The 24,937-nt window shown below is 32.5% G+C and overlaps 4 protein-coding genes across 11 annotated transcripts in view; 2 read left to right on the top strand and 2 right to left on the bottom strand.

The window, feature by feature from the left end:
• The window catches only part of LOC108774161 (uncharacterized), a 7,114-nt gene extending 343 nt beyond the window's left edge, over positions 1 to 6,771 (top strand). The window contains exons 2-8 of one of the 8 annotated variants that reach the window (XR_001940719.1): positions 203 to 384; positions 509 to 528; positions 600 to 921; positions 3,049 to 3,354; positions 4,783 to 5,663; positions 5,985 to 6,220; positions 6,721 to 6,771. Coding sequence is in view for 3 of the 8 variants with exons in the window: in XM_018540198.1 (XP_018395700.1) it covers positions 648 to 921; positions 3,049 to 3,398 (624 nt within the window). In the remaining 5 variants the exon portion in view is untranslated. Of the gene's footprint in view, positions 1 to 202; positions 385 to 508; positions 529 to 599; positions 922 to 3,048; positions 3,450 to 3,497; positions 3,548 to 4,782; positions 5,757 to 5,979; positions 6,535 to 6,720 lie in introns of those variants that run through there. The other 7 variants (XR_001940717.1, XR_001940718.1, XR_001940716.1 and 4 more) reach the window with 7 other exon arrangements.
• Positions 6,586 to 16,602, bottom strand: LOC108774146 (nucleolar pre-ribosomal-associated protein 1). The gene is made up of 9 exons (XM_018540179.1): positions 16,184 to 16,602; positions 14,635 to 15,226; positions 13,967 to 14,260; positions 10,535 to 13,886; positions 8,996 to 9,123; positions 8,713 to 8,922; positions 8,257 to 8,483; positions 7,432 to 7,828; positions 6,586 to 6,879 (listed from the first exon to the last, which is right to left on the bottom strand). Exons 1-9 carry the CDS (start codon positions 16,600 to 16,602, stop codon positions 6,586 to 6,588), a joined length of 5,913 nt encoding a protein of 1,970 aa, XP_018395681.1.
• A 670-nt stretch (positions 16,603 to 17,272) lies between these two features.
• Positions 17,273 to 23,438, top strand: vir (VIR_N domain-containing protein). Its single transcript, XM_018540189.1, has 5 exons — positions 17,273 to 17,326; positions 18,410 to 18,522; positions 18,636 to 19,002; positions 19,303 to 22,918; positions 23,085 to 23,438. The coding sequence occupies exons 1-5, from the start codon at positions 17,273 to 17,275 to the stop codon at positions 23,375 to 23,377; spliced, it is 4,443 nt and encodes a 1,480-aa protein (XP_018395691.1). The 3' UTR covers positions 23,378 to 23,438.
• Positions 23,439 to 23,487: 49 nt separating this feature from the next.
• The window catches only part of LOC108774145 (pentatricopeptide repeat-containing protein 1, mitochondrial), a gene marked incomplete at its 5' end in the record, with an annotated part of 4,851 nt that continues 3,401 nt past the window's right edge, over positions 23,488 to 24,937 (bottom strand). Inside the window, 2 exons of the mRNA XM_018540178.1 lie at positions 23,488 to 23,617; positions 24,459 to 24,764. Coding sequence (XP_018395680.1) covers positions 23,522 to 23,617; positions 24,459 to 24,764 — 402 coding nt within the window. The remainder of the gene's footprint in view (positions 23,618 to 24,458; positions 24,765 to 24,937) is intronic.

The following is a 24,937-nucleotide window of genomic DNA, read 5'->3' as shown; positions in this document are numbered from 1 at the left end:
TTAATTATATTAATACAACATTTTTGTTTAGAAAAATTTTAATTAAAAATTTATTAAATTAATTAGTTATTATTTTAATGAGTTAATTATTTAAATTACATTAATTGCATCAATATATATGTATATAATCATGCTATACAATGTATTTAAATAGAAATATGTATTATATATGTGCATATATATATGTATATTTTTATTACAGAAGAAATAAACAAGAGATAAATTGCAGTTAAAATGGAAGATAATTAATTATTTCATTATGGAAATTTTCTAAATCACAGACTTACTTCTCTGAACTACCACAGTACTAAATTTTACTCTTGAGTACACAATGAATTTTAGCAGCATGCAAAATAGATAAATCGCTTAGCAATATGAAACATTGTAAGTTCTTTTTTATAACATATATCTTTTATCTTTCTTCTTATCAATATTTTTCTCTATTTTTTATATTTGTCCTATTTATATCTACTTATTAAAATATGCAATATATTATTTTCTCTTATAGAGGCTTCTATAGACTTGAAGGTGAAAATATAAAAATTACAAAGCTCCAAAAAAACTCATTTAACATTGGCACACTATCCTTTTAATTTTAGTACTAAACAATAAAAAATAACTGAAGTTCAAAAAAGCACAATACGAAGATGTGCAGAATTTATTCGACTCTCAACTATCCTAATAATAAAAATTATAAAACTATAGACAGGATTTATAAAATTAAATACATAAAAGATATCATACAAGATTTGGAAAGTTATGGCCCAGCTGGTTTAATACACATCGCTTTTTTAAGTAACATAATCCAAAGACCTATTAGGATATGGAATGCTAATGGTAATTTAAACAAAATAATTGGCAAAAAAAAAACGGGACAGCCTGTAGATATCGAATATCATGCGATCAATTTGGAAGAAATAGGTAAGAGTCAATTAAATAAAAAGTTTTAAAATTAATTGTAAATCAATAATAGAGTCACAATTTTTCAAGTTTTACGAGACACTTTAGGATGATTCTTTTACTTTAGGATTTCGTTTCTTTTAGTCCAATTAAAATAAAACTAGAAATCAATACGAAAATATACCTATCTATATATCTTTATGTTTTGGATATTTTCTCTTAATAACTTTTTTTGAAAAATAATAACGAAAAATAAAACGACGAATTAACAAATTTAGATCGATGAGAATAAATCTAACTTAAAGAAGAAAAATCTTAGATATTCAAAGTAAATCTTGTAAATTTATGTATAGGTATACATATCTATAAAGATGGGTATCCACCAAACAAGCATTTTCTTACGAACATTTACAAATGTTTGTGAATATTTTGTATATAATGTTTGCTTTGTTTTGTATGTACATCTGTGTTTGAAGACTTCGCCGAATTTATTCATGAAAATGCTTGCAAACGTTTGCAAACATTTTGCGCAGTTGGTGGATATCCACTTTAACAATTCTGTAAACTGCGCGCAAAAATCTTTGTTGAATTTAAAACACATTTAAAAGCATATACTCTTTTACAGAAGAGTAGTAATGTTATTTTATTATAAATTAGCAAGCAATTTAATAATTTTTTTATGCTATTAAGCATCTTTTATAAGAATAGTAGATTATAAGGTTTAAAGAGAATCTAAATCTGTACGAATAATTTTTTTGCAAAAAATATTACTTCAGTCAAAGAATTAATTCCAGATTTTCCGGGATGAGCGTTATGCCAATTCAACCACCTTTTTTTGAAGAATTACGATTTTAACAGCTTATGTTGTCGAGGTCATTGCAATCCTTTTTTTAATTTTATCACATCATTTTAGTACAATGTACACAATAATAATAAATTTTTATTATTATTTATTAGTAAGATATACATACACACATAAAAAGATCAATTATTTGTGTGTGTGCGCGCGCGTGTATGTATGTATTAGATTATTCGGAAAGTTCGTTTCAATTTTCTAGCTCAAAATTGTATATTCATCTTCGCAAAAAATTAACGAAATTTAAATGTGAAGAAAGGTATTAAAACTTGAAATTTCTACTTTTGAAAGGTTATTATATTTTTTAATTTTCTGTGAGTTCGGTAATTTTTACATATTAAAAACTACGAACTGAAAAAAATGAGTAACATTATTTTTACTTGGTAGGATTTTCATGTGTCCAAAAAAAATTTGCGAAAATTTTCGATTGCCTATCGTAAAAGCTTGAAGTTCTCTCTACAAAATCGTTTTTTAAAAATATTCCTACAATTTTTTGTTCCTAAGTTATTGGCGAATTAAGTAAAGGCACATTTCAATTGCTCATAACTCCGATAAAAATCATCGTACCGCAATTAAGAAATCAGGGAGTCAATTGTGTATTTTAAAATGAGGTGGAAATTACAAAAGTGAGCAAATTCACTACATAATGATCAATTATAAATTATTATTTGAGCGGATATTAATTTAATTTAATTTAAATTATTAATATTCTAGTGAATTTGTTCACTTTTGTAATTTTTAATTCATTTCAAGATACACAATTACCTAGTGAGAAATAAAATCGACATCGAATTGATGTCGATTTGACGTCGAAATCTTCAAATCGACATCGATTCCATTGTCATTTCTCAATGGGTAATCTCCAGATTCTTAAAGCTGAAATTTTTCGTTCTATCGAATGGTATAATTGCTAATTTTTTGAATGTACAATATACTATTTTGAGCTAGAAAATTTGAAATAAATTTTCCGAACAACTTAATACATGGTTTTATTTATAAATTCCGTTCCTTCTTTGTATACTTTAATATATTTCACATATACTTAATTAAAATGTTTAAAAGTCAACAGTTTACACATAAGAATCTCGTGTGTGTTTTATCTCATTTTCAGTCCAAACTTTTCTAAGGATCCTATTTTGTAAATTTTAACGACTGCAATGATATCGTTACATTATAATTGCGCAGATTTTGTATACCGCAAAATAGCTGCGCAATGATAATTTAACGATATCGTTAGAGTCGATATCGTTAATATCGATATCATTAAGAATAGGTCTCTAAATATTCTCTAGGTCATTGGACGCTAAGAGGTGGAAAAGATCCTGACAATGTTATCAGTGACTTAAATAGCTGTCTTTTTTCGGCAATCGGTTCTCAAATCGGGCAGAATCCATTAAGATTGCGTAAATGGACACAACTAAAACTGAAAGTCAATTTTCAGAATTTAATCAAATGGATAGATAAGATCCTTCAATTGGAGGGAAGCAATAAGAGAATCTTGATGATTGGCGGGGCTCGTTACATTGGCAAAACAATTGAAGATGCTAAAGCAATATTAGACAAATCACAAAGAGCAGAAGGCTATAACCAGTACTCTAGTAAGTTAGGTGCTTGTCTGACTCTCCAAACTGTCGAAACATAAATATGTTCCAATTTTAGCAAAGAAAAAAAAACAAAAAGATCATGCTGAAAAAAATTTATAATTTTTTCAAATTATAAAATAGTAAAATATGTATTATAGCTCCATCGATTGGATAAGTTTTCCTTGCAAATTAATATGGATAACGGAAAAACTCAACTTTGAATTTATATTTTAAAAGTTATATTAATAACAAAAATCAATTTCATGATTTGTTGCCAAGAATTTTATACATTTCTTAAGGATTCATCTTCTTTGTTAAAGAAGATAATTTCAAATGATAAATATAAATAATTATATTATTTCTAAAAATAAAATGCTATAATTGTATTGTTCTATTATCCATTCATTCTCTCGCTTAATAAAGTTATTCTGTTTTAAATTAAAAAATATCTAGTCACTTCAATTACAGAAACATATCGACGCGCTACGAAGAGTAGCAAGTTTCATTTGCCCTACGAAAAAATTCCACTTACAATGTCGTTGAGTCGAAAAATGTTATGTTTCCGTTTTCCCCGCGAAAATTAATGCATTTTAGTTTTGATTTTCGAAAATTAACACATTTTATTTTATACCACGAATAATAATATATATATTTGAGCGTTTTGTGACGAAAAATAGTATGTTTCTTTTTACACCACGAAAACTAACACGTTCCAACATTAATGGCCTTTAACCGCGAAAAGTAATATATTTCACTTTATATCGCGAAAACTCATATGTTTGATGGTTTGACTACGAAAACTAATATATTTGATGATTTGACTACGAAAACTAATATATTTGATGGTTTGACTACGAAAAATATAGTCTGTTTCACTTTATACCGCGAAAAGTAACATGGTTGTAGACATATTTTTCGAGAATTTCGTATGCTTTCCTTTTAGAGGACACACTCGACACAAACATCGTTCTATCTTTATCATTCGTTGAATGTTAAAAAGGATAGAACGACGTTTGTGTCAAGTGTGTCATCTAAAAGGAAAGCATACTTCGATGACTGTCAAAGGTTAGAAATACTTATACTAGTTTTTATAGATTTTATTTTTGGTTCCAAATAGTAAAATGAATACTCCATTGTTATTGTTGCTTTTTACTTCCGTAAACAGAGAGAGTGCGGAGATTTAGAGAGACATCGACCAACTGCACACACCATGTTATCCTTCCATAGGTAAAACATATTAGGTTCCACGGTATAATTATAATTTGTAAATCATATATACTTCTTTTCATGATCAAACGTTAAAACGAGTTAATTTTTGCGACATAAAATATTATTAGATACCTTTCGTAGCGAAATTTTAAACATAATAGTTTCCGCGTTTAATAAAGTGAAACACCTTACTTTTCAAGGTTAAACGCCTTTAAATGTTGGAACGCGTTATAGTTTTCGTGATATAAACAAGAAACGTCATAACAGAATTCCAAGTTGGCCATTCTAGAGGACACGCTTCAAAACCTACCGAGACTGAATTTAACGAAGACAGAATCGAGCAATATTCTCGAAGGTATGATAAGACTGGTTTTTTATCAGACGGTGATATGGATTTTGTCACTCATTTGGCACTGAAAACAGAACAAGCTCAAGATGCCATAATAAAACTCAATAAGACTTCCCGTGACAGTATAAAATTAACGATACCGAGAGACGACATAGAAACACAGAGATTCATAGAATGCTTCACAAGACTTGACTTGCCAAAAGCAACAAAATGGTCGAAAGGAGTGAAATCGAAGTGTCCTTCACGGGAATTTAAAAGTATAATATTAATAATAGGTCATTTTTTAAACAAGACGGATTGTAAGGAGGAAGATGTTTGGATATGTACTACGTATCCGAAGATTCCTTCCTGCAAAAAGGGTAGAAAGTTCCCCACAGCACAGAAAGTTCCCGGGAGCTCATAAAATTTTTGTGAGCTTCATTTAAGCTTAAAAATGAACTCCTATGTCCGCATTTGTGAGTTCCCTGGGAGCTTTATTTTCGCAGAGAGCTCTTATTTTTTAAAAATAAAATGCTATAATTGTATTGTTCTGTTATCCATCCATTCTCTCGCTTAATAAAGTTATCCTGTTTTAAATTAAAAAATATCTAGTCACTTAAAATACAGGACCATCTGGGAAGAGACGATACGTAACAATCACAAGACTTGTACATGTACGCGGCCATTCTAGAGGACACGCTAAGACTCGACATTCCATAGAGTCAAACAATATTCTCTACATAGTCTAGATGATTTGAGCTCTCGTTGAGATCGTAAAATTTTTTGTGTAAGCTTTATTTCAATTTCAAAAGAAATCGTTTGGAGCTCTGCTCGCGGGGATCTTTCTTTGTCAAATCGTGTAGGCTCTACGGAAGGTCAGCATTATGAACTCCCTGGGAGTTCATTTTGTCGAATTTTATAAGTTCCACGAGAGCTCAGAGAAGTGAACTCGCAGGGATCTTTCTTTATCGAATCGTGTAAGCTCCACGGAAGTTCAGCATTATGAACTCCCTGGGAGTTCATTTTGTCGAATTTTGTGGGCTCCCCGAGAGCTCAGCGAAATGAACTCCTGGGGAGCTTGAACGGAGTTTTGTGCTGTGTAGGTTAGGATTAAAAGAAGCATCACGCACAAAGAAGATAATTAGATTTTCAAAGAAGATTAAGAAAATTAAGATTACGAACTATCCAAACTATTATGTAGCAAAATACTAGCAATTTATCAGCAAATTGATGGCAAATGATCAAATTTCTACTACAGATCCTTAGCAATCTATGTTCACATTAAGGTTCTGCGACAGAATCTACTGATATACTACGCACCAGCAATTTGATGGCAAAAACCAAGTAAGTTTTACGCGCAGGCAATTTGATAGCAGACTAGCACAGTAGAAACTGAGTAGAACTTGTAGAACTGCCAATCTGCTGGCAAAGCATATCAGTAAGCTTTGTCTTATTTCTAGCGGCAGTTTGTATCGATGTCAGATATTACAGACCGTGTAAAATTTGTTGCTCTTTTACCATAAAATTAGTAGCATACTTTACTTAAAATTTGCCTGTTGCAAACTTGATCATCTAGGTAGTTAACAAGAAAAATAGCCACGTATTTTATAGACAAAATCAAATTCATTAGAAGCTTTTAACTATACTGTCTGGACTTTTTCCACACATCTGCAAATCTTGTATATACATCTGTTTTATTTTAAGAACAATTATTGTCCAAAAATACAATCACTGGAATTATTATGTCTGTTCTTTAAATACATTTGCAATAATAAAAGGATGTTAAATAACAGAGATTTGTAATGATTTATATCTTGCGCTGTACTATCTAATGTGTTTAACAGATTCTCAATTATGGTAATAATAATTTTAATTTCCGCTCCATAAATATTCAAATGATTAACAATCTCGTACAGCCAAGGAAGGATGCCATATCCTCGTATAAGGAGTAAAGATGCTTTAGGAATTTTAGTAGTAGAGGCGACAACTTCCAAAATTAGTTTCTAAAAAAAAGTTTATATCAATATTTAAAGAATAATATTTTATAATAAAACTTATAATAAAGAAATCTAATTCGTAAATCTACTTAATTAATTTTATTAATATATAAACAAGACAATTGATTAAAAATTAAGATTGCTCCTTGATGTTTATTACGATTGAATTTTAAATTCATTATAATTGAACCTCTGTTGTTAATTCAGTCAAACAAATTCCCTATTCTTAATCTTTTCTCACAATCTTTGCTCCAAAAATGCATGCACAAAATAAATATATCGTTGTATTGACAATCAAAATCAGGATTACGCATAGTATTTTCTTATTTGAAATTGTTTTCTCACTTTACTTACGGTTACACATAATTATCAATTACATAATCATGTAACTAATATAAAGTAATAAAAAAGTAGCACAAAAAAGGGAAACTGTTAAAATTATAACATTTTAGAGAATTAAAAAAATGAGAAAATATTAAGAATAGGGATATTAACAATAAGAATGTTAAGAATAGAAAATTTTAATTGTATGTCACATCAAATGAAAAATTAACTCACCTTGGTCTTGACATCCGACAATACACTAATGTGAAAATCAAGAAGAATTTTGAACAACATGCATTTTATGGCCACATTTACATCATTTTCCCCCTTCATGCCATCTCGGATGTTCTCTAAAACCCATTGTCGATGCGCATTATGCTCCACGTGTGAGCTATGCAACAACTGCAGCAACTCCGGTATGGTATTTAGATCTAGGGCAGTTTTGGCCATTAGGAAGGTGTGCAACGGCGAATAAAGGGGATGCAAAGGTTGACTAGCGACTAACGAGGTCCTAGCTAAAAAGGTGGTCATCAGACAACTCAGGTGGACATCCTTCAATTGGCACTTTAAGGAAACGACTCCATTTCGCAAAGCATCAATCAGACGCATCCATAATAACTTTTCTTTAGATCTAGTAAATAAGGAAATTGGTTTTTTAATGAATAATATTTTAATCCTTTATCTCCTTTGGATTTATTAAGACTTTGGAAAATATACTTCTGTCTATATGGCAATCAATGGAAAAAAATTGGCGCTTTTAATATAAAACTCGGAGATGAATCTCTAAAAAATTTCTTCTAAAAAATCTCTAAATTTTTTTCCATTGAAAAAAAAAAGTAAGGGAACATAAAAGAATAATAATATATATATATATATATATAATCAAAGATAATTAAACAAACTAAATTTAAAATTTAACATTAAACTGAGTAATTAAATTACTAATAAATAAACTAAATTATGACAAATAATTAAGTTCTTTATTCTAGAAAACCTATTATTTATCATAATGTATTTACTGGTTTCATTTTTTTGTAATTATTAAAATTGCTTACTTACTTGGATGCTTCTAAATGAAAGTAATATCTAGAGATAATAGTATATGCTGTCATTCGAATATCGTTCGAGTCACTACAACACGCAGCAAATACTAACGCTAATGCACCACTCTGGCTTACTTTATAATACGCAACAATATTATTTTCTGCTAACAAAGTACACAGCAATGGCAGATAAAATGCTGGGTCATATACATTACTATTCTCGTGTATATACAATTCATTATTCTGAAAAAAGGCAATAAAATAGAATTCTTCTCCAAAGATAAAAAAATAAAAATCTTATGTAACATAAGAACCTACAAAATATGATTCTATTCATTTTTGTGTACTTGTAGTTTTTATAAATATCTGAACTTTTTATTTTAAAAAGGATTATATAGTAGAAAATATTTCAAACTTTAAATTTATCTAAAATTTTAACATCGGTTTTGTAAAAAGTATTCAGGTCACTTACTTTCATAGCTCTGTGTATAGGATAATTTTTTATAGTCTCGTTGACAATATCCTTATTGAATAAGTTAAAGACTTCAGAAGTGGAGGGTTGTCTCCACAGAGCAGTATTTATCTCTCCTTTTACGCTGTAACGTGTTGCTGCAGCACTCCCCCACAAATATGGCCAATACTGTTGAAGCTTAACATTATGAGTTTCATAATATTGAAGAATCTGAAAAAACATTAGATATTGTAGCTAATATTCCTTCAACAACGCAATAATTCCGATATCTCGCGATTCTTACCTGCAAAATGCGCTGATCCACATGACAAAGGGTGGCATTATAAGCTGCGAGGTAAAGAGGTACGTGCGAGGCAGTCATTACAGAATGATTTTTTCGAGTAAGTATTCTTAATAATTCAACCAAGTCACCTATATTAGTTATAAAATATTTAAAATGGAAATTAAACTCGTTTATGTGCAAAAGTATATTCTTGCAAGATATAACACTCTATTGTGAATTAAGCTGATTTTGAGATCGAATAAAGGAATGATAATGCCAATGAGAGCCGACACGGTTGATCATATATACAATATATGTACACATATATATTAATTAATAGTTACAGATGTTTCAACCCTAATGCCTAAATTCTAAGCAGAATCATAAGGCTTGTAATATCATGTTACATATACTTATAAGAACTTTTAAATATTATCTTATATCTTTATATTAGGTTGTTAATGTAGTATATTGCACATTTAAAAAATTAGCGATCATACCATTCAATAGAGCGAAGTTTCAGTTTTAAGAATCTAATTTCTTAATTGCAGTACAATTTTTAACAGAGTTACAAGCAATTAAAATCAAAATGTTTCTTTACTTAACACACGAAAAACTCGGGAACAAAAAATTGTAGAAATACTTAAAAAAAAAACGTTTTGTAGAGAGAACTTCAAGCTTTTACGATAGAAAATAAAAAATTTTTTCAAGTTTTTTGGGTATATGAAAGACTCACAAAGTGAAAAGAAAATTGTTCATCTTTTTTAGTTAGTAGTTTTTACATGTAAGCATTATCAAACTCACATAAATTCAAAAATTATTGTAACCTTTTGAAAGTAGAGATTTCAAGCTTATTAAAACCCTTTTTTTAAATTTAAATTTCTTTTTAAGTTTATTTTTACGAAGATGTTGTATTTACAATTTTGAACTGGAAAATTGAAATAAACTTTCCAAACAACCTAATACAATATTTTTACAGACAGCTTCTTACTAACCATTAAATTTATAAGAAATTGTAGATATTTTCTAACAATTGTACGCCTCACAATACATACGCATAAAATCAGAATACTAATAATCATAAGTTCTTACAAGTTTTATGAGAACAAGTTACGAGTCTTACGATTTTACTTGGAATTAATTCATAAATTTGGATCATTCTCAATGTAAATCGTAGTAATTATAATTTTTACACGGAGTCCGTATAAAAATTATATATCACAAGTTGTCGAACGTTATGATTTACCGTTTTTGAATCATTTTAAGCTATTGTCCAAAATTAAAAAACTTTAATTACCATCTATCATTATAATATGATGTGATTATACTTATGTCTTGAGAGCGTGTACTCTTAATGACATTAGTATTCCTTTTCTCGATTTAATTTTTGGAGCCTTTTTTAATATTAATTATTGATTTTGAGATAATATTACAGATAATTACAATATATATTATAATTATAATTTGTGTGTGTAGAAAAATATATACATTTTATAAAATAAATATAACTTTCTGCGTATTTCTTCCAAATGATAGGACACATTGTGCAAACAAACTCACCTTTAACAGAGGATGACCCAAGCATAATATTAACAAATTCTGAATGGGACGTCGTCATTTCAAACAACGTCTTCGCATATTCATCATCAATATTATTTCCATAAGTAATATCACATAAATTACTCAGAGTTTTCAATAGATTAGATTGAGTCGCCTCGTCTTTAGCATCTTTTAGACCTAACTTTAAGGAAAATCTAGTAAACTGCGGCCACGAGTAACTGTTACTCAATGAACTGAAGATGAAGTTATCTTCTGTCTCTTTCAAACGAATCACTGCATCGTTCAGCTTCTCGCATAAAATTTTGATCTTCTGCAGGTTTTTTGATTCCTTTTTTAACGTTAATGTCATTATATGCAGCAATACCCTTATTAGATCCATTAAAGGTTTCTCTTTAGCCGTTACCAGACTTTCGTATCTCTTATATACACTTTCTAGCAATTGCACGAAACAAACGGACACCATATCTAATTTGTCGCCGTTTTGAGAAACGGTGTCGCAAATTTTCCCGCACAAAACAAGATCGAAAGTGCTTTCAATGAGATAGGTGATTGCTGCTGTATTTTCTTCGATCCAAGGAACGGGATTTCGTGACTCGGTTATATACAGAGCGATGTCGTGGCTGTAACGCCCATAAAGACTTTGAAGAAACTTTTCATTCCATTTGTATTTTAAATTGCTGCCTAATATGGGAAACACAACGTCCCCTTGCTTCACATTTTCTACCTTGAGGAAGTATTTTACCAACGACGAGATTAACTTGGTATTCTTGGTGATCAAAGTCGTTATCAGTTGGACCATGGACGCGGTGATACTTTTTGTTAGCAATAATGCGAAAGTATTGGTACTGATACCGAAAATATTGTGCGAAAAAATGGATAAATACCTTGATAAGGCTTTTTCCCATCTATTTATGTCATTTATCTTACTAGACTTTAGATAAATCAAATGCAAACTAAACTTTTCTACAAACTGCTCGTTCAACATATCATGCAATCTTGATTTCTTATTGCAATATATGTCCAACAATACCGGAACGATGTGTCCAAATACGGACAAGTTTTGCTTGTCGCTAGAAATAAATGTGCTCTTCTCCAACTTCATCAAAGCAGACAACAAGCTCGCGATGTCTTTTGATTCAAGCTGCAATACTTTTAATAATTCAATGTCAATATAATAATTATTAGTGCAAGCTTCCAGGGGTTTTTTCTTGATAATGTTCTCCAATTGTGTAAGGAACTTATTTCTAAACGCGAAGAAAATATTACAGATTCCTTCGTTATGTTTTTCACACAAATGCAAAACAGACTCGCAAATCTTCAGAATAGTTTCAACAATCATATATTCTACCGAGTTTTTCGAGATTTCTCCACGAAATGGCGAGAAATAATGCAGCAAAATAGGATGAGTGAAGATACAACTCGCGTTTTCTTTAAGTATTACTGCATTTTCTTGATTCGAATCAATAGATTGTGACACATTTAACAGAAATACAAGCACGAGCTTGCAATTTTCGTTTTGGGCCTGCCTCAAGTTTTTCGACTGCGCTAGCTGTGCTAAATAAAACACGGTCATCTTCAATAAAGCCTTAACATCGTACAAAGATAAAGAGTGCTTAATAGTGACTTCTTTGTCGCCATATTTAAAACAATACGTCGAATGACCATCATTAAACAATTTAGAAAATTTAGTTACGTCTATCTTGGAATCCGCCAACAACATATTACTCAGTTTATACAATAATCTTAAACATGATAGCTTGTTCTTTAAGGAAATTGGTTGTTTGTTTTTACTTGACCAATTTTCCAAATATTTATAAATTGGCAAATTGGTCGAATTTATTGCTATAAAAATCAGTAGATCAGGCACGACTTGATAGTGTAGAGTGTGAACCATCACATAGGATAAATAAGCCAAGATTGTAGCACAATTTTTCTCACTTATCTTTTGCAGCGCACAGCATAGAAGTGGTGAGACTGCCGTGCAAGCCTGCATTCTACAAGGATTCTTTTTACCAAAATTATTAAAAAGAATATCAATTGCCTCATTAGTATCCTTTATATCAAGATTAGTAGATTCAATCGCTAAATGCGATATTGTTGTAGATACGATTTTATGAAATCGGTTTTTGTTGGAAGGAAAATTCTTTGGATTTGCCTTATCAAGTAATCGATTAATTGTTTCCTCTATCTCCTTCGTGTCAAAGTTAATCATTTGGTTGTTCTTCTGTGTTATACACTTAGGAGGTTTAATAATATCTTTCGAATTTCCTTGATTAAATTTAAAGCTATTAACGATTGTATCAATCTTCTGTTCATCAAAACTGAATTGATCGTTGATTGAAGACGATGTTACTGCAGAAAATTCTCTCTCTTCGCAGGGACTAGTAATTTTGTTAGCTTTATCAAATAATTCATTAATTATATCTTCTACTTTTTTTAAGTTGAAATTAACTATTTGATCGTTTATTGCTCCTTCCGCTTGTGTTATAATATTTATATACTTGTCAATGTGTTTAATGGCGCTTTTTAGAACAGACATAAACCACTGCGTCAACTGCTCATTCTCTTCAGAATCCGCAACCACTGAAAAACCATTAATCCAAATGTCCAGCTGGTCTTCACAGGTTTCAAACAAACCTGTTATATGTAGCAGCGTCCTGATAGCATTGAAATTATCTGATGATGAATTTTTTTGACGGATCAAAGATATCAAGAAGACAAGAGTTTCTTTAAAAACTTTGTCTTGTGGAGCAAAAATAGAAGAATCTAAGGCAAGTAGGAATTGTATTGTCTTGACTTTCATGCGATTTACTTTCTCCATTTTAATAGTTCCTTCTTCATCTTGGAGATTATTTAAACTCGATAGCAATAAATTCGGTTGTAAATTTATCGAAATATCCAACAGTTCTGGACATATATCCTTATACAAATGAAGAATGCTCAAAATAGTATCAAGATGATCTACCAACTCTGGACTCTGAATGCTTTCCGCATTTTCCGAAGCTTTTATGTCGATATCATTTTTAAAAGCTCGGTTCCACATTTGTAAAATAGTTTCCAAGGAAGGGACATTCTTCAGAATAAAATGCGTTATTTGATTTTGAACTGTAGATGTCTTATAAAACTCTTTTGTAGTTACAGAAATGGCTTTCAGCTGGTTAGTCATTGTTAGGAGAAGAGACAAAGCCTCGTGTCTAACAGAAAAACTGTCGTGATTTAATCCTGGTAAAACAGCAAGTTTTACAATCGCATTTGGAACCGCCAAAGAAAGTAATGCGCTTATCAAATTGTTTGCCCTCAGTTCTGCAGAGCAAGTTTTGACACTATTATCCGGATTGACTGATTTCACTATCTGCAAAAAGAAAAGTTGATAAACTAAATCACAAAAATAGGACAATAATTATTGCATAAACCTATAGGCAGGCACCTCACCTTTCCTATAAATTTAAGAAGACAAATCCATTTGGGTGAAATTCGGGGTTCAAGAAACGATTCGACTGCACTATATTGCGAACGAATTAAATCCGGACAGGCACTCATTATCCTAACAATCAAATCCGATGGCTTTTCATGTTCCCAAGGTTTCTCCAAGTTCTGAAGAGCTGTATATACTAACTGATTGTGCTTATTTTGTGAATTACCCAGTGTTCGGTCATGAAAAATAACTCCGTAACGATGTGATGTTAACAAAGTGACTAAGAATTCATGAACCATGTCACTAACAACCTAAATAAAAAACCAGAAAAATTAAAGAAAGAAATAAATAACAAAAAGCTCGATAATTATGTTATATTATAAAAAATTATCAAAACATTCATTACTTTTCGTAATATTGCTCCTCAATCAAGAATTGTGTCTTGTTATGTTTTTATCAGAATTGTTTTAATAAATTATAATATATTAAAATTTATATTTCTCAATATTAAATAAATTTACGTCCATCCATTAATAATTCTCTTGCTAGTAAAATAGTAAATATGTTCTAGTAAATATATTCTCTTGCTAGTAAAAAAAAAAACTATATTGCCATTAAACTATAATTTTTAATAATCCATTGTAAATAGAATTATAACTTATAATAATTTATAATGGAAAATTACCTCCTTGTCTGCTAGAAAGTTCTCACTGTCATCACAAATGTTAGTTTTGTTTTTAGGCCAGTTGTAGGGACCTTTCCAGTTGTACAATGATATCAGATTCAATACAGTAGATGTGGAAAATACATGTAACTTCGTCGTTTTACTAACGCCGGTATTCTCCAGCACGTACGTCTTTACAGTGGTCAGAACCAAGTTGATGATATCCTTTGAATCATACAACAGTTCTGAGAAGATGCAACAGAGCAGACTGCACTTGTCCAAAAGTGTTCTGATCACTAGTATGTTCCCTTCCACGAGGAAAGCAAGAACAAAATGAATGAAACATGTTCTGACGCTTTGAGAATCTGTGGGTTTGGTTTGCTGTACCAGACTCTCTAACGTTTGTTGCTGCAATGACAAGTGGATAAGCAGCTCCCTGGACAGATTGCTATCTAGAGATGCTACTGTCGTTAGTAGCTTCAATATCACTTTACGCTGCTTGGCACTGCTCTGAATAGAAAGCATGGAATGTACAATGGACATGTGTGAATTTAATAAGTGACGACAAGCTTCTATTGCACTATTTCGATACTGAGGATATTCTGTCAAAATCCTACAAGTAAAAAATGTAAATTACATTTAAACTACATTTTATGGCTAAACTAGTATATAGTATATACATGTACTAATATATACATGTACTTAAAATTAATTGCATCTAACTTTACTAATTTTATATATAACAACATTTAGTAAATAATCCTAATGTACTGAACGCAAGCGATCAAATTCACTAATAGTCAGTTTTAGTGCAATCTAGTGCAGCTACAAAGAACAGGCTTATATCTCAATATTATAAATATTAAATTTATGACTATATTAGATCTAAAATTTGTATCTGTGTGATAAAATCTGTTTTTATATAAATTAACAAGCATAAATTTTAATATAGATTAACTTTAATTTTGGTTCAATTTATTCTTCATTTTTTTCTAATTCTTAGAACTGGAAAAAGATAGATGAAGAGTGAATTAAATCAAAATTGAAGTTATTTAAGAATTTGGTCACTCGTATTACATTGGATTAATGCATATTAAAGGCTGCTTTATATAAGATATTTAAAAACAGAAATAAAATATCAACTTTAACAATGAAATAATAGAAATATATTCTTAGGTAATGAAGTAATATCATTATTAAATATGTAATCCTTTAAAATGCTTGTGTATTTATCCCTCAGTTATCACATTTCAGTCACGATTATACAACTACCATACTGTAAAATTGGCATTTATCATTTTTCGTCATGTATAACTTTAAAACACAAAAAGCAAAAGTAGTTCCATTATATGGTTTTCTGAAGTAAAATTTTCCTGGAAACCCATTGATAATAATAAAATTAAACAAAAATATTTTATTGTAAGAAGTTGTAAATTAAGAAAGTAAGAAATCGAAGAATTACAACAAAGTGAAAATTTTGCTAATGCAAATTTGTACCAGTGTGATAACTAAAGATTAAATACTTAGGGGTTAAATATACAGATAATACATGTTGCTTCGACAGACGTACCTCATAAGTAAAATATGTGTTGCAGAAAAGACAGTGACAGCAATAGAAGTATTTTTCTTGTCAGAAGACTCTAACAGTCTTAGAACTTCAAGGACACTGCCACCAATGTGCAGATACTCTGCCGCCAGGTCCCTTTCCTTGTTCTCGCTACATATTGTCACGAACTTCCTCAGTGCGGCTAAATTATTAGAAGAGGAGAACAGCGTTCTGAAAGATTGTCCATCAAATATATCCTGCTGATTATCCCAAACAACGTCCTTCGTGTCATCTTTTTCGGAAACAACGTTTTGTCGCTTTACATCATGTTCAACAACTTCTTCGACGGAGCCATTGATCTTCACCTTTTTCGTTAACGTTTCATTCTCATTTCTCGAAGTCCGCTTGCGTGCTTTTTTCGACTTACCAGCCGTATCATCCATTCTTGAATATGTTTACCTATGTATCTGTTGTATGCACACACGTGTTCATTGGGCATCGCCATATTTCCTGGATCCTGGGTTGCGTTCCAAAATTCGACTCTGTCAACCCGAGTATCAATGGGCGCGTTCAGCGGACTCAACAGTTGAGTGAGCGCTCGCTGTTATTGGTGTATTCGTCTAGATCTAAAATTCTGATTGGATTATCTAAAAGAATACACCAATAATAGCAAGCGTTCATTCAACTGATGAGTCCGCTGAACGCGCCTAATGCTTGTTTCCACCAATAAAGTCGGGAGCCTGTACAGTGTGATTACGGCTGTAGGTATATAAACAGTCGTTTTCAGAACGCAAATAGTATGTTGTCTGATGCCATCTGATGCTGTCATTTCGGAATATTATGGAATTATGTATTGCATTGCATTGTGTATGTATAATATTTATTATACAATAAACACACACAAGTATTGCAAATACGTACTATAAAATACGATAAACAAAAAAACGTTAGTCATACAAAATGTACTAGTATGACGTGTATATAACCAAATAAAAGACAGTACAGAATACAAGCTAAACGGATAAAATGGAAAATATAATAAAAGTACAGTTTATTATCAAAAATTAATATTTAAAGTATATTATGTTATCCGAGAATATTTACTCGTGAGACATGGATAACGTCGAATTGTTGTTCTTCGATACATTTTCCCACGACATTTCAGAGGTTTGTTTACATGGATTTAATTACAATTAATTAAATCTGACGAAAAGCTATTTATTAACAATTTCGTTAAAATTTACGTTAGTGACACATTGAAATAAAAATTAGTAGAAAAAGGAATTTTTACTTTTTAATACATTTGCATAATGCATATATTTGAAGACTACACTTTTGAGGTTATAATTGTTATATAATCGTAAAGTATAAATTTTCTCACAAATTCATCACAGTTTTTTAAAATAAAAACTTTTTATTTTTAAATTATTTTAAGTTTATAATTATAGAAAAATATATTTATCACTGTGTGAATTGTTATATTATTTATATATTATGCATTTCAAATAAAAAATATCAATAAAATAATAATATAATATATATATAAGGCTATAAGAGTCAACCGCAGATTGTTATGTTGCCAAATTATTTCGAACAATAATTCACATTACATATGATTCGTAAGTTTCAACTCCAATTTGACTCATCTTCAACAAGTAAATCCACCAAAAAAATCAGTTAATTTTTTTTTTTAATTTATCTTCTAAGACTATATTAAGTTTAGATATAAACAGTATTGGAGAAATTAAACTTTGTTTACAACAATATTTTGTAAAAATCCCTTATTTTACAAAGGAAGGATGTCAAAATGTATTTTGTCCAAAATTTATACTTTTTAGAAAATGAAAGAAATTCACAAAAAAACTACACACCTTACAAACAAATAATTTGTTAATCAGTAAGATGTGAAATTTCTCAACAAAATTGTGAAACAGTTTCTGAAAATGTTAAAAAAAAAATACATGTCTCTAATTTAAGGACACAATGTACTTCAAATATCAAGATTTTTCAGCATATAAGTTGATGGTGTAGAAATACTTTTAGAACATCATAGAGTAGTAAAATAGAGTCGTAAAATATGTGTCTTTCAAAACTGAACATTATGTCATCTTTAACTAAAAAAAAAAATGAAATTTTGGACAAAATATATTTTGGAAGTCTGCTCGTCAAATAATTCCCAGTTGTCTTTTTTTTAAATTTTTATAAAATATTGGGTAATATGATGTTTATATAGTAATCATGCTCTTTTAGGAATTGAACTTGGATTTAGTGCAATTTCCCAAACCTGTTTACATTAGTGAAGTAAGAATCATTCCATTAGGTGCCAGAGTACAGGCAGACTTTCCAGGAGGAGTACGACTTGGGTAATCATTCTTTATTCTTGACATTAAAAATAGCAGTTTTTTTTTTCAATTAATCATTATCTACTAATATTCAAACTTTTAAGAAATACAAGGGATTTTATTCTTCCTTTTAGAGCAACTAATCCCTCACAATTTGAGATCGAATTTTTCGTAAATGATCTCAGCAAACCTGGAGCTTCGACCTTCGAATTTTTAGGTGGTTTAGAATACAAACAGAATATCCATATTCAATTAGAATGCGAACGAAAACAGATACCAACAGATGGGTTGGTACTGAGAGGGTGGTATACCACTATTACACTTGCAGTGTACGGTACTCTAACCAAATCACTGAACAATCCTCAGGAAGTCATTAGTTCGGCAGCAGGTTCTACTGCTTGCGTCAGTTCTATAGAAGAAAATTCTGAAAACGCTGTACAAATTTCTTCCGAACAGCAACCTGAATGGTATTATGAGAATCAACATCAAACGAATTTATCGGTAAGAAAATATAATAGTGTTCATTTTTGAAAAAATCCAAACAAAAGTATCTAAAAGATACTTGGAAAATTAAATATTGCATATTATATTTTAAATATTTTTTGTAAATTTAATGTATTTGATAGCGTATTAATTCGATACTTATAATGTAGTTGTAGTTATGTTCTTTAAAAATTCAACATTGCAACCTTAATGCTAACTTTTTATTTTTGTATCAATTTTTTCTACCGATGCAGCAATATCTTCTTCACTATCTTTTTAATGATTTAATTTTTATTTATAAACACATAACTTTATCAGCAGGAAACATGCGTGACGGCAACTCCATCACCACAACCGATTCAAGTAGTGGAGCCGTCCAGGACGTCCACATTGGACACGGGAAAAACAGAATCCAGACAATGGGAAGAAGAGACATCCAACGCAGGCGAAAAATCATCAAAGCGACCTTTGTCTCCACCTACCGAGTCCTTGATCTCTCTAAGTCCCGAGTCCATCTCCGCTGAAGAAGAAGAAGCAGAGCAACAGGAAGCTGGCGAACCGGAAACTGGCGAGCCCTTCGAACCGATATTGTCGGATGAAGATATAATGACTGATGATGTTCCATCTACTGTCGAGTTTGAGTGTGAAGCATCACAAATCGATGAAATCTATGCAATGATGCCACCTGATTTATTAAGTCTGGAGAAATTGGGAGACTTGGAGGACACTCACATGAATCATGAGACTTTATTGAAGATCAGAGAGATTCTACAATCCCTCTCCAAGTCGGTCTCTCATTTCCATAATGCATCCGGTCAAGAAAAAGAAACGTTCGTTCACAATTGCGAGACTTTATGTGCCATACTGAGTCCGTTTGACTCCGACGTAAATGATATCAATGATTTGACTAATATTGTCAATGCTGGTTTGGATATGGATCTCGCTAGGGCCCAACCACAGCCAGCATACAAAGTACGTCACGTAAAAGTGGGAGTTCGCTTAGCGGAGGCTCTCTGTCGATTATCGAAAGGTCCAGAAATTTTGTTGAAGGTTCAAGCCCCGTACAAATTGCTGTCTCTTTGTATGCGCGAAAACGTGGCGTTACCAGTGAAACTTTCCGCCCTAAGAGCCCTCGATGCCGCATTGATCAGCCCGATAATCGTACAGGAATTTCTAAGGAACAATTTATACAGAAATGCACTAACAATGCTGGACACAGCTAAGCTGGCCAGGCTTAAATACGCCCTGAGTTCGCTCTTCCGTAAAGTCCACGTATACGAATATCTAGAAGAGATCAAGAATTTCGATGAATTTGGCTTAGCAGAGCTGATGAACACTTACGTGTACGCTCCAACGTTGATGGCACAGCCTAAACGCCAATTACCAGTTGGTGCTCAGATGGAATTCGAACGAGAGTATACTCGCAACCCTCGCGCTCATCTAGTGGCTTATTTCGAATATCATAAACTGGCTCATCATCTTCTACTGGCGTTGTCTTCTCCTAATTGCAATTTGCAAATGATTAAATTAATCCGCCGCTTCCTCTTGCATCTCTCCAACACCATGGAAGGCCTCTTCTACTTATTGAAGGAGGTCAAAGTAATTCAATTGATATTAAAAGCTCTAAAATACGAGCTTCCAGGTGCTGGGCGTATTCTGGCGTGGCGTCTTCAGGTTGCACAGTGTTTGATTCGCTTAAAACAGACTTCCGACTGGACGATCTTAAAGAGACTGCACTCCTTCCTCATTTTTCCAGACGGTTTGCGTGCTATTCTCACGGTTCTGCCCCTGGGCGACTTCATAGATATTCTGATTCCTTTCTTGTCAGACTCTAATCTCTGTGAATTCGCTGCCGAGGTGATCTCTACGGTTGTCCGTTACTCCGACAGGGTAGAGATCTTTCAGAACCGTGCAGAATTAATACTGGACAAAACTCGCGAACATGTCATTCTCAGGGATGTGATATCATATCTGACAGTCGCAGCTCAAGCTTCTCATTGGGATTACTGCGACGTCTCCCTATTGGTGACGATTATCAGGAAAAGTGCCGAGAAGGCTGCGTCGCTTCCAGGCCAGCTAATTACTGCCTGTAGAATCCTGCATTATCTTATCTTTCCATCAAATAATGACGTCGACCCTTTGGAGCCGTATATTGAACTCAAATACAGGAATGCTCTAACTCAATTATTCGCCGCTGACGGTCTCACCGCTCTAGTTGCCGTAATGACAAACGTGTCTGAATTCTATGAACAACCGCTTCTTCATCGTGCTGCTCTAACTGGTCGCAGAGGCATGGCGTTAATCGCCTTATTGCTTCCTTGCGTAAAGCTGACAAGAGCGTTGCTCGAGAGACTTGTCAAGTGCATGGCGACAGACTTCAAGGATCTCACGGCCGTCGTTCCACTGCTCGGAGTCTATTCCTTAATCGAAGCCATTCCATCTAACCTAATGGTACAAACTTTGTCCGAAGAAATCGTAGGAACGCTCCTGGTCTTTACCCAAGCCGTTGATTCCGACGGTTCTGGCAACGTGGCGAAATCATTATGGACTCAGATGCTGGGCGAAGTTCTAAAAATGATCTCCTTCCGTCCTTGCAATTTCGTGCCAGGTCTAAAGTTACTAACTCGTTTGCTACCATCTGTTCTAACACCTAAAGAAACCTCCAATGAAGACGCAACGAGAATTCTGGGCCTAAGAAAGCTCTGGTCAGCACATCTTCAAGCTCAGGCTACGAATCTCACTGAAACTCTTCGGTTACTCTGCACGAGTTGGAATGGAGACGTTTTACTTCTTTTATCTACAGTTTGCAAGCAATTAAGCGACTTGGCAGCACCGACAGCTCTTTTGGTTGGGAGGTGTCTTTTAGATGGTATTCTAGCAGCCACTCCTTTGGAGAACAACGTTCCTATTCTCGCTCTAATCAGTGACCTGGCCAGGCATGCACCTATGAAGGCTACTTTGCTAACATTGACCAGTCCGGCGTCCAGAGCGCAAGTAAAATCCGATCAAAAATATCCGCCGGTTATCGAGATGATGTGCTCCACTTTGAAAAGTAGCAGCGATGTCAACGTACAATACGAGATCCTCAGTATCTTTGAAACTCTATGCAACTGCAATCTCAGTCTAGTACAAGAGGACAATGAACCTTTGGAAAAGAAACTGACGCACTCGGTACCCAGTAAGGAGCCTCTTTTATCTATACTCGCAGCTTTAATCGATATCTTGGCGATCAGCATAAAGTTTCAATTAGATGTGATAGAAAATACGTTACACATTCTCTTGTCTCTCAGCAATCACAATTACGGTCTATATCATGTAAAGAGCTGCCTGGAAAACAATCCCGTCGCTTTGCGCGCGCTACTGGATCACGTATCGAGCTTGGAGAACTCCGAAACAAATTCCACTGTAGATTTAACCGTAACGTTTTTGGAAAATCTAATTGCCTCCGACTCGGAAGCGAGGACCTTGCATTTGCGCGCGCAGCAATTGGCATTCTTGATTTCTTGGGAGAAGTCCGATCATCCCTTAGAGAAACTGAAGCGCGCAGACGAGTTGAAAGAAATTTTGAGAGCCGCCGAAGAGAAAGAAGAGAAAGAACCTATCCCAGAGATGCTGGAGCCTCTGTTGCCCACTCCGGAAGCATTATTGAATCAGTTCTCACAAAGATGTCTTTGTACGACTAATAGTCCAGCCCGGCCCAAAAAGTTTTCTTTCACGACCAATCAAACCGAAGATACAGTAGACTTGTTGGCACTCGCCACTGAATTACTGCCCGCTGACTTCAATCTACTAGTAGAGGCGCAAAACTTATGTTCTAAAATACCTCCTGATGACACCACTCAACCTCTACAACCAAAACCCCAGGATGAAGAACAGGAAAGTAGTAGAGCGGAAAAACAAATTTCTCCAATGGCCAAGTCGAAACAACCATTTGGTAAGATTATTAAGGATTTGTTATGCGATTGCTGGTCTTTAATTCTTTATACCGAGAAATATTAAGAAATTAAAAAGAAAGAATAAACAACTTTTAATTAACCTCATATAATTTTTATAGCTTGTTCAAGGATTTGACGATTTATGATTCATGATAATTCTTGTAGTAACCCCAGTGCGAGGTCGGACACAATTCACCAATTCTCTACGAGGTGGTCCAGTAGGTGGAGGAGTAGGTAGAGGATCCGATCCCTTCCGATCGAGGCCGCCCAACACCTCCAGACCACCGTCTCTTCACGTGGACGAGTTTGTGGCGTTGGAAACTTGCGGAGCTCAGCCAACCGGTCCTACCGGATACAATAAACTCAACATCCGTGGAACATGCCCATCGCGTGCTATCAGCAATAGTACCAGGAGTCGACCTTGGACACAAGAAATTCGTCCCACGTACCTTCGTTAATTAGTTACTGTCTATTCTCTTTCATTTCGTATATATATATATATATATATGTATATTTACAAAATAGCAGTTATATCAATACAATATATAATTTTTTCTTGAAAGGCTGTATTTTGCAGAAATAATATTTCATTTTTTAATGAATTAATGTTTTATCAACTTCTGCCATTTAGGATACTCTTCTTCGAATTTTTCGATATTGGCCTCCAAACGCTTTAATTTTCGAAATCGGTACTTGCCCTGGAAAAGATATTTTATATATATATATATCAATAAAACAAGAAAATAACGTAATATAGTACAAGGCCATAAGAGTCAACCGCAAATTGTTTATACGTATATTGCGAAAAATAATTCAACAATGCGTTACATAAATTTGTACGTTTCGACTCCAGTTTGAGTCATGTTTAGCACTATACTTAAAAAATAATGGACAACTTACTCTTGCCTTATAATTGTTCCACGATGGTGACATGCAGAATGAGAGTTTAAAGATATTGTAATAGCGATGCAGTATCTTGATTGTTGCGGTCATTTTTTAAGTATAATACTGAAGATGACTCAAATGGAATCAAATCGTACAAATTTATATAACGTATTGTTTGTTAAATTGTTTTTCGCAATATAAATAACCTGCGGTTGACTCCTATGGCCTTGTACATCACAACATTACTTTTTTATTTCATAATATTAATTAAAGGAGTCTATAATTTATGAATATTATATGTATATCAAATCTTTGAGTGTATATATTCAATAAGTTAGACTACTATGAATAAATCAAATAAGAAAGGACTAAATAAGGTTGATGCCTATAATATTTACATGCAAATTTTTAATATAATTTCCAGTTATATCAACTGTGCGTTGATTACTATCGGATTTAAAACATACGATTAAAATCATAAACTGAAGCTGAAATAATATCACAAATTAAATCAATCATCAATTTAATAATAACGCTAATAAGAATGTTAAAATACTGCAGAGAACTATAGAAATGTACATTTTTTTTAATTGATCAAGAGTTAAACACGTAACAAAAGATTAATATTAACATTAATTGTGGCAAACTTCATACCGTAGGTTTCTCGATCTTTGATAAATTTTCCGAAAACTTTTTTAAGTTTTCAATGGTCTGCGCAGTAGGTTTCGTTTTGTTCTCTATCATATATCTCATCATAAACAACAAATATTCAATGTCTTTTTTAATGTAAGCCGTACTCATGAGAGTACCTATAATTACAGAATTGGGTTTATAGCCAAAAACTTCTATTCCTTCCAGGAACTCTTTAGCCTCTCCACATTTTTGACAACCAAGTGCTAAGACCCCGAAAGTCATTACGTTTGGAGAGAGATCCTTCTTCTCCGCCATGCTTACCACCTCCTAAATTATTAAGTCGCATCAATGACAATCGAATTAGATTAATTAGGAATATAATAGCAAATTTGCTTACTTGCCCTACGCTGGATTACTACATACTACGCTACTTACTACATACTAAAAGATGTTATATATGACTTCTGCAAAGTTATATATATATATATAAACATATATAT

Source organism: Cyphomyrmex costatus, unplaced genomic scaffold (assembly GCF_001594065.2).
Source record: "Cyphomyrmex costatus isolate MS0001 unplaced genomic scaffold, Ccosl1.0 scaffold2359, whole genome shotgun sequence".
Lineage (NCBI taxonomy): Eukaryota > Metazoa > Arthropoda > Insecta > Hymenoptera > Formicidae > Cyphomyrmex > Cyphomyrmex costatus.
This window is presented reverse-complemented; position numbering and strand designations above follow the sequence as displayed.